Below are 17531 nucleotides of genomic sequence, written 5' to 3'. Positions count from 1 at the left end.
ACACACACACCCCTGCATGTACAGCAAGAGTCTACATTCGAAGCCCCCCAAACAGGACCTTGTTGCGCAAATCCGGATTCCAAGCTCAGCACGGCAAGTCACTGGGTAACCAAATCCAACGGGCACACACAAAGTCCAGGAAAGCAGACCACGAGTCGAACGGGTCAGGATACACAGCACGAGCACACAAGACGCGGGGATGGCCGCATTGCTCCAGCAACGCTGAAGTTAAGTAGGCAATGCCGGTACAGCCTGTCATGAGAGGCAAGGTTGCCTCCTTGCAAATAGCCTAGCTGACCAGCATTGTGCCTGTCTCCTCTCTGCCGTACATGTCCTTGTGTTGGGAGGAGGTGTGGACTCCACCTCCTGCTCATTACTAACAGGCGGCAGCTGCGCCTGGTTCTTGCCTGGAGTCTCGTGGTGAACTTGCTGCAGCTGCGACTCGCCGCCCTCAGTCTCAGCCTGTCACTTATCTGATCGACCCAGCTGAGGCTGCTCCATCAGGCTAGCACTTTCCTGACCAGCACTCAGCTCTGGGCTTTCCTTTGGAGACTCAAACTCAACCTAACCCTGGCGACGGGCCCAGGTGGTTAAATCCATGACAAGCACCTATTTTCAGCCATCCTGGCCAGAACTACAGGTAGTCCTTGACTGACGATTGAGTTACTTAGGAACTGCTTGAATTACAACAGATCCCCCGAAAGGTATTTATGACCTGGATTCAAAATTCTGATGGTCCCACCTCCCTGTGGTCACAAGATCCCATTCTGGGTGCTCAGCAACCAGTCGGCATTTACGGCCACTTGCAGCATCCCGCAGTCATGTGACTCTCTTTTCTGTCAGAAACCAGCATTTACTTCTGGTTTCCAGCAAAAAAAAAAAGTCCACGGCAGATAATGTGTTTGCTTAATGACTGTGTGTCCACTTCATGGCCATGGCGTTCACTTAAGGAACGCTGCAAAAATTGTCCCAAAATTGCGTCAGTCATGGGGGTGCCTTGACCTGCGACCCTCATAACATACGATGGAAATTCTGGGATCCATTTAACAAGTCAAGAACTACCTGTTAAAAGAACTTATAAAGACTGGTACTTGACTCCCTCTGGTTTGTGACTTCACTAACCTTGTTTGCAAACTGTGACATTCAGGACTCCAGACCCCATACAGTGCCCAGCAGGGACACAAAACCCAGCGTTGTCTGGATTAACCGAGGCATTGGCAAACATTTTCAAGGGGACTGTAAACCGATAAGTTGGAATTCCCAAAACGGTTAACTCTTTCTCAAAGTTTAGATATACAGATCTGGAAAAGAACATAAAATAGCATAAAAAGTCTGCTTTGGTTAAGGCATGTAAATTTGCAGAGAAAAGCCAGGTTGACACATCGTACGAAGTTTTCGCCCTAAGCTTTAAATCATGTTTTACAAAGCACAAAGGCCGAAGAGTCCTTGGTGCTTTCCGAGCTTGGTGGTTTTCTTGTAGACGTTGCATTACCAAACTAGGTAATATCATCAATGCTAAAAGAGAGTGGACTCTGCTCTCATTTTTATATACTAGTGGCTTGCCCTATCAGTGTTGGTGAGAATGTTCTTGATATTACAGTAGCTTGTTTATCTGCATTGGTGGTTCCTTCACTGGGGTGTTATTTGATTGTTGGTCTAGTGTTAATCTTGGTGTTAATCTCCCTAATGTTAATTTTGGTGTTAAATCTCTGCTCATATGGTTGTTGATTGCTGGTGAGGAGGGGCGTTGGTCTGTTTCCTTTTGGGCTGTCTTTTTTGAGTGGTATGTAGATGTTGTTTATCAGTGTGTGCCTGCTGATGGCCGATTTGTCTGAATGCCAGGCTTCTAGGAATTCTCTCACGCTTTTGGACTTGGCTTGGTCTAGGACAGGGGTAGGCAACCTTGGCTCTTTTATGACTCGTGGACTTCAACTCCCAGGATTCCTGAGCCAGCCATGTTGAAGTCCACGAGTCAAAAAAGAGCCAAGGTTGCCTATCCCTGGTCTAGGATGCCCACAATTTCCCAGCTGAAGCTATGGTTAAGTCTATCCAAGTGTTGTCAAACTGAGTTTTCATCGTGTCTTCCGATTGCTAGTCGGTGTTCATGGATGCGCACGGCTAGTCTTCTGCCTGTTTGTAATGAAACGTCAACCAGAAAACCACCAAGCTGAGATAGCGTCAAGGACATCACAATTAAACCCCGAGCAGCAAATATTCTCTTCTATTGGTGCCACAACGGCTGTGTTCACCGGAGACAATAGACTGAGTGAGAAAAATCTTTTACTCTACTAGGAAACATGACACTAGGAATTCAAGCAAGATCCAGGATGAGTCAGTATGGTGAAGCTTTGATTCAACATTGAATTCCAGGCAGCGCTTCCCACTGTTCTTACCTACAGAAATCTGTAGCAAAGACATAGATTGTGTCATCTTTGCTGATCAGTGGGTGGAATGTCCCTCCATCTGTTCCATTGATCATATTACAGCTGGGTGTTGTCCACCAGTCTAGCTTGCTATCACGAGAACAGATCAGAAGGAATCAAGGATTAATTTCAAAACATAAAGATAAATCGTGCTGGGTCAAAAGATCAAAGGTCTCTTTCATCCAGGATCTCTGATCCTCTTTCAAAACAAGCCCAGACACCATCTTGTGAAGGCAAAGTCTGTGATCTAATTACGGGCTTGAGTTTTTCAAGACAGGGAAAATAAACATTGTCAATCCCTAATACAAACCCACTCAGAATAAATCCTTTCCCAAACCACCTTCTTTCCTAATCGTGATTGCGGGTTTTCCTGAAACCCAACTTGCCAAAAAAATAGAGGCGATGTGCCTGGAAGCATTCTCCTTTTTTAATGTACTTACTCGGAGGCACTGAGGAAGAAGTTGTTTATCTCCACCCCGAGCCAACCCAGCGATGCCCTTGACGTGATGTCCCAGTGCCTGGAGGCGGTGCGGGTGGGAAGGAACAGGCTCAGGCTGAACCCCTCCAAGACTGAGTGGCTGTGGATATCGGCATCTAGTACTGTCCAACAGGTTCCAAATCTTCTGATGGGGGGGAGCTATTGCCCCCCTCAGAAAGGGCCCGCAACTTGGGTGTCCTCCTGGATTCACAGCTTAATTTGGAAGATCATCTAACTGCCGTGACCAGGGGGGCTTTTGCACAGGTTCACCTGGTATGCCAATTGCGCCCCTTTTTGGACCGAGATGCCCTATGCACGGTCACCCATGCCCTTGTCACCTCTTGCCTGGATTAGTGCAATGCTCTCTACATGGGGCTGCCCTTGAAGTGCGCCCGGAGGCTTCAACTGGTGCAAAATGCGGCCGCGCGGGTGTTACACCACTCCTGCGCAAGCTGCATTGGCTTCTGGTTGCCCTCCGGGTGCGATTCAAGGTGCTGATAATCACTTTTAAAGCCCTACATGGCTTAGGCCCGGGGTACTTGCGAGACCACCTGCTGCCAATGTCAACCTCCCATCGCCCGGTTCACTCCCACAGAGTCAGCCTCCTCAGGGTGCCGTCGGCCAGGCAATATGCCGGCCGGCGACCCCCAGGGGGAGAGCCTTCTCTGTGGGCGCACCAACCCTCTGGAACGAACTGCCCCCAGAGCTGCGGATGGCCCCTGACTTTCGGTCCTTCCGCTGTGACCTAAAGACCTGGTTATTCCAACAAGCGGGCCTGGACTGATCATAGTTTTTAAATTTGGTTTTTTATTGGTTTAAATTGTTCTTATTTCTTATATTGTTTAATCCTCTTTTAATTTTTGTATTTATATCTTTTAACTTTTTATTGTTGTGAGCCGCCCTGAGTCCTCAGAGAGAAGGGCGGCATATAAATTTAATAAACCTAAACCAAAAAATAATTCTTATCTTATTGAGTCTGAAGCAGGGAGGTTTAGCTCATGGATCCTGAACAGCAGTGTCTGAAACTTTTTTTATCCAAGCTATTAAGAATCTTTGGGAAGGAGAGGGAAAAACCACTAGATCTAATGGAGCATTTTGGGATAGGAGGTTTGGTTTAGGGTTTAAGGGACTGACCTAGAAACCAGGAGACTGTGAGTTCTAGTCCCACCTCAGGCACAAAAGCCAACTGGGTGACTTTGGGCCAGTCCCCAGGAAACGGCAAGTTCTAGTCCCTCTTTAGGCATGAAAATCAACTGGGTGACTTTGGGCCAGTCACCAGGAGACGGTGAGTTCTAGTTCTTCCTTAGGCATGAAAGCCAGCTGGGTGACTTTGGGCTGATCATCAGGAGACTGTGAGTTCCACTTTAGGCGTGAAAGTTGGCTGGATGACTTGGACCGATCACTAGGAGATGGTGAGTTCTAGTTTTGCCTCAGGCATGAAAGCCAGCTGGGTGACTTTGGGCTGATCATCAGGAGACTGTGAGTTCCACTTTAGGCATGAAAGTTGGCTGGATGACTTGGACCGATCACTAGGAGATGGTGAGTTCTAGTTTTGCCTCAGGCATGAAAGCCAGCTGGGTGACTTTGGGCTGATCATCAGGAGACTGTGAGTTCCACTTTAGGCATGAAAGCTGGCTGGATGACTTTGGGCCAATCACCAGGAGATGGTGAGTTCTAGTTTTGCCTCAGGCAAGAAAGTTGGCTGAGTGCTTTGGGCCAATCACTAGGAGATGGTGAGTTCTAGTCCTGCCTTAGGCATGAAAAATGGCTAGATAACTTCGGGCCAGTCACTCTCCTCAGCCCAACCTACCTCACAGGATTGTTGTTGTGGGGAAAATAGGAGGAGGAAGGAGCATTAGGGAAGTTTTCCACCTTGAATTATTTAGACACAATAATGAAGGCAGGATTAAAAAAAAACACCAAATGAATGAATTAAAATAAATTAAAATATAAGGCAAGAATTACAATGTGCACCGCAAGAGAGATATAAGGACACCAGTGAAGGAAAAAGAAGAAGCAGCAAACATTACTCTTTGCCATTCCATTCAATTACTCTTGTGAAGTCCAGGTAGCTATTTTCTCCAGATAACATGACATATTCACCATCATCGGTCCCGTTCATCTATACAGAAAAACAAAAGAAAACGATGCAAAAGAAAAGATTTTTACTTTCAGGCAGCTTTTCCAAACGGTTCCAAATGGGAATAAAGTGTACACGTATTAGATGCAAAGAATCAGGACCATTCATGTAGGTTGCAACATTAACGATTTATTGAAACCTATGTGCAGAAATCTGGTCAACTAAATGGCCAGTGCTGAATTAGCCCAGGAGAAGGGTCAATGGAATTCAAGGGAGGGGCTGGTCTTGGGGTGGTCTTGTGGTAACACAAGGACTCTAAAGTGATGGCACATTTTGCTCCGCCCTCTAGCTCTGCCTGCTCTTCTTCTACATCCTAAGTCAAGGGTCCCCAACCTTGGCAACTTTTAAGACCTGTGGACTTCAACTCCCAGAATTCCACAACCAGCCATGCTCCGCCCTCTAGCTCTGCCTGCTCTTCTTCTACATCCTAAGTCAAGGGTCCCCAACCTTGGCAACTTTTAAGACCTGTGGACTTCAACTCCCAGAATTCCACAACCAGCCATGCTCCGCCCTCTAGCTCTGCCTGCTCTTCTTCTACATCCTAAGTCAAGGGTCCCCAACCTTGGCAACTTTAAGACCTGTGGACTTCAACTCCCAGAATCCCACATCCAGCCATGCTGGCTGTGGAATTCTGGGAGTTGAAGTCCACAGGTCCTAAAGTTGCCATGGTTTGGGGACCCGTGTCCGAAGTCTTTATTTGATGCCTCATCCTATTCCAAGGAGCAGGAAATATTAACATTTGGAGTCCTCCACAGATGGGCGCCATTGCAGAACCGTTCTTTTTGCACTGTTTTTTTAAAAAAATTAATTTTGCTTCAAAAAGGGGAAATTTACAGGTTGTCCAATAAACGATCAACCTGAAGCACAATCTGGATTCTCACAGTGGTTCCAGACGATTCTAGCGCATCTAAAAGTGGGGAAGTCCAAGCACATGGTTTATCGGTAAGCATTCTTGTGAGGCTGGAGGGGGTGGCAGGGACCCCCCCTCCCCCCATATATTTTGCTTCCGGGTCCGATTCAAGGTTGGCTGGCTGTCACCTTCAACGCTCTACGTCAGGGGTCTTCAAACTTGGCAACTTTAAGACTTGTGGACTTCAATTCCCAGAATTCCTCAGCCAGCTTCTGGGCCTTCTCGGTGGGGGCTCCCTCCCTCCTTGTGAAATATCCCTCTAGGACAGGGGTAGGCAACCTGGGCTCTTTTATGACTCATGGACTTCAACTCCCAGAATTCCTGAGTCAGCATACCTGACTCAGGAATTCTGGGAGTTGAAGTCCATGAGTCATAAAAGAGCCGAGTCTAAGAGATAACATTGGTCCCCATGTTGACGCTTTTTCACAAGAGCCTGAGGACATGGTTCTGCCAGTGAGCTGGACTGTTTTTCTCACCTTCTTAAAATTGTCATAAACTTCCTGGAAGTCTAATGCATCTACTTTATTTTGCCTCACGACAATATATCCTGTGACGAGAGGAGACTGGCAAACTGTCCATGGCCTTTTTTTCTGCCCTCTAAATGCCCCCCCCCCAAAAAAACCCCACCTGTTCAGGAAAAAAAAGACAGCCTAAATTGTTTAATCATTTTTAATTTTTGTATCTTGTTTTTTAATATGTATTGCCCTGTTCACCCTGAGTCCTTTTTTAATATGTATTGCCCTGTTCACCCTGAGTCCTTCGGGAGAAGGGCGGTATACAAATTAAATAAATAAATAAATAAATAAATAAATAAATAAATAAGCAAGCTCTCTGAAAGGGCTGCTGTTGATTATTCTCATTTTAAAAAGACAGGGAGCAATAATAATGAGATGCTAATCAGCCGAATATCTAGGAGACATTGGAGTCACAGGATATTGGGCCAGCAAAGCACGTTTTAATTGCCGCCCTGTTTTAAAAAAAAGCAGGGGTGACAATCTTCAAGCAATATTCACCTCTCACGACTGCTTAGATAAGCATTTCCATACTGGCAGGGTAGGCTATTTCTGCTGACTGCCGGCAGCCAGCAGTTCGATTCTCACCGGCTCAAGGTTGATTCAGCCTTTTATCCTTCTGAGGTCAGTAAAATGAGGACCCAGATTTATTTTGGAGGGAGGGGAGCAATATGCTGACTCTGTAAACCGCTTAGAGAGGGCTGTAAAGCACTGTGAAGCGGTATATGAGTCTAAGTAATATTGCTAGTGCTATGTAACTAATTAAACAACTGCAGCGATTCACTTAACAACTGTGGCAAGGAAGGTTGTAAAATGGGGCAAGCTCAGTTGACAAATGCCTCACTTAGCAACAGAAATTTTGGGCTCAATTGTGGTCGTAAGTCAGGGACTACCAATTGTGGTCATGTCAGGGACCCAGAAGGCAGGAGAGGTGAGGGGAATGGAGGAGTTGAGTTCCACAGGGCCACACTTTTTCTTGGCTTAAATTCCCTTATTTTATCTTTTTTTTTTTTGAAAAGGAACATCTAAGACTAGATTAGGGGTAGGCAATCTTGGCCCTTTTATGACTTGTGGACTTCAACTCCCAGAATTCCTGAGCCAGCATAGCTCAGCTTGGAAACCTCTCCCTTTCCCCTCAGCATGGCTGGCTCAGGAATTCTGGGAGTTGAAGTCCACGAGTCATAAAAGAGCCAAGGTTGCTTACCCCTGGATTAGACGTAGGAAAGGGTATACTGGGAACGTGACTATGATCCTTGGTGCAAATCAACATTTTTCAGCCTTGTTTTTTTGGGGGGAGTAGGCGGTGAAGGAAAAGGTGCACAAACTAAAAGCAAAGATCATGAGAAGGAGCCGATCTATCCTTGACGACAACCATAGATAAGATAATCTTTATTGCCATTTTTTTTTACTGCGGGCACAACGGCACACATCAAAAATGAAATTTAGTTGCCCGCTCTCAAAGTGAAACGCATAAATGACACACCCCTAAAACATACTGTGAACAACATATGTATAGACCCACACCCCTGCATATATATAAAAAGGTAAAGGTTCCCCCGCACATGCGTGCTAGTCGTTTCTGACTCTAGGGGCCGGTGCTCATCTCCATTTCAAAGCCGAAGAGCCAGCGCTTGTTCAAAGACATCTCCGTGGTCATGTGGCCGGCATGACTGGACGCCAAAGACGCACGGAACGCTGTTACCTTCCCACCGTAGTGGTCCCTATTTTTCTACTTGCATTTTTACGTGCTTTCAAACTGCTAGGTTGGCAGAAGCTGGGACGAGTAACAGGCGCTCACTCTGTTACGCGGCACTCGGGATTCGACCCGCCAAACTGCCGACCTTCTGATCGACAAGCTCAGTGTCCTAACCCACTGAGCCATATAACTATAAAATATTAAATACTGTCCATCCTGAATATATAAGGGAAGGAGAAAGCCCGAGAGTTCACAAGGTTAATATTGTTTGGAATGAAACCATGTTTACCTGATTAAAGTAGCCGAAAACCGGATCGACGTCAGGGAAAAACTTATGTACCGCCTTGAGGAACTTATCTGTGTATCCCCATATAATCTCATCAACTGTATGGATGGTGAACATGTTTTCCTGGTAAGCCAGCAGCAGCAGCTCTGCAGGAAAAGTGAAAGGCGTCCTACGAGCCATATTCATGGCCATCTTTCATGAAGGAAAAAAAAAAGATGTTATGACTTTTATGATTATGTTATTGTTATCTATAACAGTAGGCATGTATTGGTTGTAGGCAGTCCTTGACTTACAACAGTTCATCTAGTGACTACTCAAAGTTACGACAGCACTGGAAAAAAAGTGATTTATGACTGTTTTTCCACACTTAACGACCACTGTGGTATCTTCATGCTCAAAATTCAGGTGCTCGTATTTATGACGGTTGTGGTGTCCCAGGGTCATGTGATCCCCTTTTGCGCACCGTCTGCTGAGCAAAGTCAGTGGGGAAACCAGATTCACTTAACAACTCTGTGACTTGACTTATCAATTGCAGAGATTCACTTAACGACGGTAGCAAAAATAAGGTTGTAACATGGGGCAAAACCCACTAGACAACTGTCTCAGTTAGCAATGGAAATTTTGGGCTCAATTGTGGACATAAGTTGAGACCCACCTGTATTTTTCTCCCCCTTAGTGTTATTCCTGAGGAAAAAGAAGCTAACGCTTTAACAACCGTGTTACTAACTTAACAGCTGCAGTGATTCGCTTAACAACTTGGGCTAGAAAGGTCGTAAAATGGGGCAGAACTCAAACTTAACAACTGTCTTGCTTCACAACAGAAAAGCTGGGCTCAATAAGTTGAAGAGTACCTGCATTTATCAGGTATTCAATAAAAACGCAAAAAATATAATTGATGGGCAGAACTAAAGTTACAAGGGTTGAAAAGGACATTGTTGTTGTTAGCTGCAAAGCCGTGTCCGACCCATCGCGACCCCATGGACAACGTTCCTCCAGACCTTCCTGTCCTCTACCATCTTCTGGAGTCCATTTAAGCTCACGCCTCCTGCTTCAGTGACTCCATCCAGCCACCTCATTCTCCGTCATCCCCTTCTTCTCTTGCCCTCAATCTTTCCCAGCATTAGGCTCTTCTCCAGTGAGTCCTTCCTTCTCATTAGGTGAAAAGGACATTAGCCACAGCTTTAAAAGTTGCAGTTCACATTCAGTGGAGCTGGCTGTAGAATTGGAGCGAAGGGTCTTCACATCACTGAGTGGATTTGTTTTGAAAGGATGCCCATTACAGAACTGAGGTTATAAGAACTCTCGCTACTTAGAATAACAGAGTTAGAAGGGACCTTGGAGGTCTTCTAGTCCAACCCTGGACTCAAAGCAGGAGACCTTATACCATTTCAGATAAATGGCTATCCAATCTCTTCTGAAAAACTTCCAGTGCTGGAGCACCCAGAACTTCAGAAGGCAAATTGTTCCATTGATTAACTGTTCTCATTGTTAGGAAATTTCTCCTTAGCTCCAGGTGTAGGCTCTCTCTTTCATGAGCTTACTTCTTTGTCCTTCCCTCCTGCTTTGAAGATTAAGTCCACCCTTTTCCTCTTTTTTCTACCTACCGTATTTTCTGGTGTATAAGACGACTTTTTAACCCATGAAAATCTTCTCAAAAGTCAGGGGTCATCTTATACGCCGGGTGCTGAAACTTTAGGGACAGGGCTGGCTGGAAAACCTGGAGCAGATCTCCCATTTGGTCTGTGCAGGGAAAGCGGGACCAATTGGAGAAGAAGCTGCAGTCTGTGATTTTTTACAGGCTGGGGTCTGGGCGTCTTTCCTTCTAAAGTTGAAGAGCAGCTGCAGTCTATCCCAACTTGAAAGGCAGGTGGGGATTGCAGCAGCCAGAGCATCTGCTTAGCTCTAAGGACACATTTGACTCAGGAACTGGGCGAGCTGGCTGGAAAACCTGGAGCAGATCTCCCATTTGGGAAAGCTTTAGAGTGAATTAGGAAAAGTTTAATCCACTTGCACTGTTTTATGTTTACATGTTTGATGACAAACAGCCTTATAAGTGACAGTTTTCCTACTAAGTACCTGCATGTCATAAGCATTTGAATTAAAATTACCATATTAAAATCAAATCTGATGTTTTTTAATTTTTAATTGGTGTGCGTTGGAAGAGGGGTAGTCTTATACGGCGAGTATAGCCCAAACCCTATAATTTAACAGGAAATGTAGGGGGTTGTCTTATACGCCCAGTCGTCTTATACGCCGGAAAATACGGTAGAAAAAAAAGCCCCTGTCTACAGCTTTGCAGAACACAAATTACAAACCAGTTTTATTCCAATTTCAAATACACCAGAGCAGAGCTTAGAATCAGCAAGCAAAATGCTCCAAAACAAGGATTTCATTTAGCCCAGAATCAAAGTCAACTCAATAGATCGCATGAAGTCTTTTTATTTTATTTTATTTTTTGCCTCATTTTGCCACCCAGTCGCAAATCTCAAGACTTACCACTGCGGGCAAGTTCACTGTCCGGATCCGATCCACTTCCGGGTCACCCACAGACAGCTCTCGCTCAAAGTAGTAAGTGGTTGGCTGAAAAGAGGACACTTTTGAGCCGTTCTCCAGAATGTGCACGTCCCGTCGCCATTTCCACTCCCTGACAAAAAGAGCAAGAGGTAAAATGCAGTTTTCTGCCGCAAACCGAAGTCATATAAAATTCAACTCTTAAGGAAAGTGAAGGTTAAGGTCTTTTCTGCGAATTCTATCTCTATGCTCGCTTTAAATCGGTGTGTCTCAAACTTGGCCACTTGGAAGATGGGTGGACTTCAACTCCCAGAATTCCACAGCCAGCCTGGCTAATCACAAGGTAGTGGTGAGTTTTAGTCCAGCCTTAGGCATGAAAGGAAGATGTGACTTTGGGCCAATCAGCAGGAGACTGTGAGTTCTAGTCCCGCCTTCGGCATGAAACTGGATGGGTGACTTTGGGCCATTCCCTCTCTCTCGGCCCAACCTACCTCACAGGGTTGTTGCTGTGGGGAAAATAGGAGGAAAGAGTTTTATCTATGACTGCTGCCCTAAGTTACTTGTAAAAGTAATAAAGGCAGGATAAAAATCTAATAAATCCACTAAATAAAAGGGGAGTCTTGAAGTTGCTGTTTTTCAACAGAGGATACCTGCTTTTAAAAAAATCTCTGCTCAACTTTGCCGATAAAAATACGCAGGGCTTTTTTTGTCACAGAACGGAGTTCCGGCACCTTTTTTGGATGGAACCTTGTAGAGTAGGCAAGGCGGGTTGTATGACATGTGTGAGTTCCGGCACCTTTTTCTTTTACAAAAAAAAAAAACACTGAAAATACGATAGCAAAACATGAAATTATTGAGGCCTGGTATTCCAGCAAAGGAGCAATTAGCAAGCATACTGATCTAGATCCAGCATATGAATATGTTAGAAACCAGACCATTCGAAGTGTCAATCAACAAGAGAACCAATCAGCTGCTCTGAATTCAAATATAGCTCCAAAGGAACAACCAGCCGCAGGGCCAGCTGACCCCACTGGCACGCAGCAGGACATTTATAAGCTAAGGAGAATAGGATAAGAAAATCCTACTGATGATGCTACTTTAATTAATTAGATAACCTTTATTGTCATGTTTTCCTGCGGGAACAATGGCACACATTAAAAATGAAAGTGAGTTGCTTTCTCTCAAAGTGTACATATACATAACACACATTTAAAACATACTATATACAACATATGTATAGACCAGGGCAGGGGTAGGCAACCTCGGCTCTTTTAGGACTCGTGGACTTCAACTCCCAGAATTCCTGAGTCAGCATAGCTGACTCAGGAATTCTGGGAGTTGAAGTCCACGAGTCCTAAAAGAGCCGAGGTTGCCTACCCCTGGCATAGACCTACACCCTTACATATAAGTCACATATAAATATTATTCACTGTCCATCTTGAATACATAACGGAAGGAGGAAGCTTTCGAGTTTGGCAACGAAACGTTCAGAAATTACACGGAAACAAGCTTGGAGAACAAACCACAGCCAAAATCGAAAAGCCAGAGCTAGAAGTATTTTCTATCGTGTCAAGGACAGTAACAAGCTCAGGCTCTTCCTCTGAAGACAACATTCATTTTAAAAGAATATAGCTCCTTAGCCCCAAGGTTTTCCAAAAGCAGGCACGGCAAGGGCTGGGTTAAAATTTGGAAATATGTGGACGAAATTAACACAGTTAAGTGAGATTTCGGATAAGTTTATTCTCCCCATCCGTAACTTTTGCTAGAGGACAAAGAATCTCCCAGAAGCACGAAGCTGAAGCCACCAGCCTGAGGATGACGGATGAGATTTCGTTGAAACGTTGCTCTTACACCTTCAATTCTACGTGGGGAAAAACCCGAATGACATATATATATTAAAAAAACAGACTCAAGCAAATACAACAAAGTGTTCCTTCTTATTTATTCCGCATAGCTAAGGCAGGGAAGGTTACTTGACAAAGAATGCAGTCATCTCAGCTCACTGCCAAGGCAAAGCAGCCCAAGCAAATAAAGCTACATAAAGAGCTATTTAAGCTTGCAAATACAAAGGGAAGTTCAGTTCCCTGCATTGCCTATTGAAATTCAGGCTCGGTCTGTCTTGGCAAGCTGCAGCAAACCAAGATAACCGAACAAAGTAGGGAAAGACTACAAAAGGAAGACTTTGCCGCTGCTTAAAAAGCTTTTCTAATTGCAACAGGTCATCTGTCCTTTTAACTGGCATGGCTGCCTTCGTGTCCTCTACCTGAAGAAAATTTGTTCAAGTTGTTGGAGGTGTGGTAGTTTAGAAGCTACCTATTTTCAAATGTGGTGGACTTGTAGAAATATAAAAGCTTTTTGGATTAAAATTTGGTGGAACATTCAAAAGATTTTTAAGAGAAAGATAAAGTTTTCCCCGCAATTGTTTTTATTGGGCATTGTTGTAGATTGTGATGTTAAAGAAACTAACTTGATGTTGAACATGATAACGGCAGCACGGTTACTGGTGGGACAATATTGGAAGAAGGATAGTTTGTCCACTGTAGAAGAATGGGTGTTTAAAGTTTCGAATCTTGCAGAAATGTCTTAAGATTTCTGCTTATCTGAAGGATCATTCACAGGAAAGATATATTTCAGTTTGGAGGAGATGGATAAATTATATTCAAAACAAATATGGGACTAAAAAGTACCATTTAGCTTATGAGTAGATTTTAGTGGGATATTGTTATTGGTACGTTGTTGGTAGTTATGTTAAAAGAGAGTTAAAGCGCATTATGAATTTGGTTAATTGTATATTATGCATAAGGGACGCGGTGGCTCAGTGGGTTAGGACGCTGAGCTTGTCGATCAGAAGGTCGGCAGTTTGGCGGGTCAAATCCCGAGTGCCGCGTAGCAGAGTGAGCGCCTGTTACTCGTCCCAGCTTCTGCCAACCTAGCAGTTCGAAAGCACATAAAAAGGCAAGTAGAAAAATAGGGACCACTACGGTGGGAAGGTAACAGCGTTCCGTGCGCCTTTGGCGTCTAGTCATGCCGGCCACATGACCACAGAGACGTCCTCGGACAAGCGCTGGCTCTTCGGCTTTGAAACGGAGATGAGCACCGGCCCCTAGAGTCGGAAACGACTAGCATGCATGTGCGGGGGAACCTTTACCTTTATATTATGCATAATTTTTATTTAGAATATGATTATTGTAACTATAATCCTGTATTTAGCTCTGGGAAGTGGGGGGGGAAGTGGGTGGGTTTGGGGTGGGAGGGATTTGGGGATATATTGTAAAATTTTGTTTTTGTAAAACTCTTTAATAAAAAAAAAAGAAAGAAAATTTGTTCAAGTTATCCATCCAGCAGACAAAGCTGCCTTAAATTAGACCACTGATCCGAAGGAGGAGGAACACTTAGGGATTTAGTAAAGTCTTTAATAGAATTATTTGCTTTTTCCCTCCAGGAGGTACCAGAGATGAACAGGAGCTGAAGCAACACTAAAGCTATGCCCTACTATGAGCAAAAGCATTCTACGGGTAGTCCTCGACTCACAACAGTTTGTTTAGTGACCGTTCAAAGTTACAACGGCACTGGCCATTTTCCACACTTTCAATCCTTGCAGCATCCTCGTGGACACATGATCAAATTTCAAATGTTTGGCAACTGACTCATATTTATGACGGGGTCATGTGATCACCTTCTGCAACCTTCTGACAAGCCGAGTCAATGGAGAAGCCAGACTCACTTAACAACTGAGTTACTAACTTAACAGCTGCCATGATTTAACCACTGTGGCAAGAGAGGTCGCAAAATGGTGTAAAACTCACTTAACACAGGTCTCGCTTAGCCACAGAAACATTGGGCTCAATTCTGGTGGTTAGTTGAGGACTATTTCCATCTGTCTACCAGTCAACGTACAAAATTGCACAAAACCTTACACTTTCTTCACCATGATTGGGTAAACAGGCCACAATTGGTTGGGATAGGCAAAACCTAAGGCAGGGGTATCTAACCTTGGCCACTTTAAGACTTCAACTCCCAGAATTCCACAGCCAGCCAGAACTTCCACAGCTCTGGCTTGCTGAAGAATTCTGGGAGTTGAAGTTCACAAGCCTTAAAGTGGCCAAGGTTGGACATATCTGGTCTAAGGCAAGGCTTTTCAACCAGTGGTACATTGGCACCTGGCAGGTGGTACATGACCATCCTAGAAAAGAGGTAGCGGGAGAAGGGAATGAGCTGAACCGGTGGCAGCACCACACAGGCCTGGGCAAGAGATGGCTGTCAGGGCTCAGGGGAAGCGCCAGGATCAGCACTTCTTCAGGGCAGTCAGGGCTCAGGGGAAGCGCCAGGATCAGCGCCAGGCTCCAGCTGGAGCTCGGTGACGCTTCTGAGCCCAGAAAAAGTGCTGATCAGCTGGAATGTTGCAGCATCTCCAGGGTCTTGTGATTTACATTCAGATGCTTGGCAACTGATTCGTATTTATGACGGTCACAGTGTCCCAGGGTCATGTGAAGTGACCAAAACCTGCTGCAACCACCCAGCAGGGGGGGGGAATAAAAACCAAACACCCCCCCCCCACTGCCAATCCTCAACAGAAATGCTCACAACAATGAAAACCTCGGACAGGAGGAAGAGCGGCGCCGGGCGGGCAGGCAGGTGTCTTGCTCGGCTGTGGCTTGGGGGGCACTTTTTCCAGTGCCATTGTAAATTCGAATTCACTAAGTGAACTGTTGTTAAGTCGAGGACTACCTGTACTTCATCACTTTTTTCCTTTTTTTTTTTTTGGATCATCACGTTTTCGACACCTTGCTAAGTGACTGGTGGTACTCGGATGTTGCCATATCCTAAAAGTGGTACAATGGGTGAAAAGGTTGAAAAGCCCTGGCCTAAGGGACCAGCATCTGCAATTCCATTTTTTTTAAAAATGATGCTTGATGCACTTTGTGACTTTTTGAAAGGCCCTGAAGATGTGTTTTGCTAACAGGCCTGGGGGCCCCCAGAATGATAAGCAGTTAATCAAGTGGTTTGTTTGATTGTTGTCGGTAGGGTAGTAGGGAGTTTATTGAGTTTTGTATTGGGGGGTTTATTCCTCTAAGCCAGAGGCCCCCAACCTTTTGGGCACCGGGAACTGGTTCCATGGAGAAAGGTTTTTCCACGGACCGGAGGGGGCGTGGTTTCATGTGCTGCCTGCATCCGGTGGGTGGGGCTTTGCTTGTTTGCGCAGCCCGGTTTCTGGCATTCCACGGCCCAGTACTGGTCCACGGACCGGAGGTTGGGGACCTCAGTTCTAAGCCACCCGGAGTCACCATGTGTTAGTTGGGCAGCCATATGAAGTTTAATTTTAATACAGATAGTCCTCAACGTACAACAGTTCATTTAGTTCAAAGTTACAACAGCCCTGAAAAACGGGACTTATAATCGTTTTCACACTTATGACCGTTGCAGCATTCCCCAGCGTCACATGATCAAAATTCAGAGGCTTGGCAAACTGACTCGTACTTATATTTTATATATTTATATTTATTAAACTTATATACCGCCCTTCTCCCGTAGGACCCAGGGCGGTTCACAAGGCAATTAAAACAACATTACAATACAAAAATGAATAGCAATTAAAATAGATTAAATTTTCCTTAATTAAAATCTAAAACCCCTATAACTCTGATTAAAAACCCAATTACAATAAGTTAAAAAATTAAAAAATCCTCAGTCCTGGCCGGAAAGCTCAAAGAGCCAGGTCTTCAGGTCCTGGCGGAACGAACGAAAATCAGGGGCGGTTGCAGTGACGGTTGCAGTGTCCCCGGGGTCATGTGATCACCTTTTACCACCTTCTGACCCAGGAAAACCAAAGGCAGAACTAGGTTCACTTCACAACCGTGCTACTATCTTAACAACTGCAGTGAGTCACGTAACAACGGTGGCAAGCAAGGTCGTCAAAATGGGGCAAAATTCAGTGAAGAAATGTCTCGCTTAGCAACAGAAATTCTGGGCTCAATTGTGGCCGTAAGTCGAGGACTCTCTCTATCTCATCATGTGGCAGCTCAATTTCAGAAGCCTGATCTCAAGAAGCTTGGTCTGTGTGTATGAGGGTGGGGGGAGAAGACTGCTGACAGCACATCTAGGTTTGTAAACCATGGTTTACAGCTTAGCAAAGGAGTGCTAAGCTATGAACCATGGTTCACAAACCTAGATCCATCAGCTTTGCGAAGCAAATTAAGCCACAAACAAACCTGCCACACAATCAATGGACTCAGCTTGAGCACAACCAACATGTACACCCATATACACACCCTTGATTTGGATCTGGAAGTTACGACTGTTATTCATTAAGGAACCACCACATTAATTCACCTAGCGTATATTGCGACAGGCAACGCATAAAAGGCTGAAGCCAATGAGGCAATTATCCCAGGCCTGAGGAAACTGCTATATAACCAAGGGAGAGATTGCACAAATATTCATGGTGGGAATATTCCAAGCAGTCAGGCTTGGGAATGTCTACTTGGTAATGCAGAACAGGAAGAGGGTCGAAATCAGTATGCGGGCATGGAGCTTCAACGTAAGACGCTCTCCTGGATTTCAGACAGGAGACTTGA

General features: G+C 45.0%; 1 protein-coding gene across 1 annotated transcript in view; it reads right to left on the bottom strand.

The window, feature by feature from the left end:
• The window catches only part of SCARB2 (scavenger receptor class B member 2), a 40269-nt gene that overhangs the window by 19389 nt on the left and 3349 nt on the right, over positions 1 to 17531 (bottom strand). Inside the window, exons 3-7 of the mRNA XM_083367170.1 lie at positions 10942 to 11089; positions 8449 to 8637; positions 4932 to 5023; positions 2394 to 2513; positions 1123 to 1301 (exon numbers count right to left, since the gene is read on the bottom strand). Coding sequence (XP_083223296.1) covers positions 1123 to 1301; positions 2394 to 2513; positions 4932 to 5023; positions 8449 to 8637; positions 10942 to 11089 — 728 coding nt within the window. The remainder of the gene's footprint in view (positions 1 to 1122; positions 1302 to 2393; positions 2514 to 4931; positions 5024 to 8448; positions 8638 to 10941; positions 11090 to 17531) is intronic.

The sequence above is a fragment of the Vipera ursinii genome (genome assembly GCF_947247035.1).
Source record: "Vipera ursinii genome assembly, chromosome: 7".
Lineage (NCBI taxonomy): Eukaryota > Metazoa > Chordata > Lepidosauria > Squamata > Viperidae > Vipera > Vipera ursinii.
Note: the sequence above shows the minus strand (reverse complement) of the source record. Positions and strands in the feature narration are given on the sequence as shown.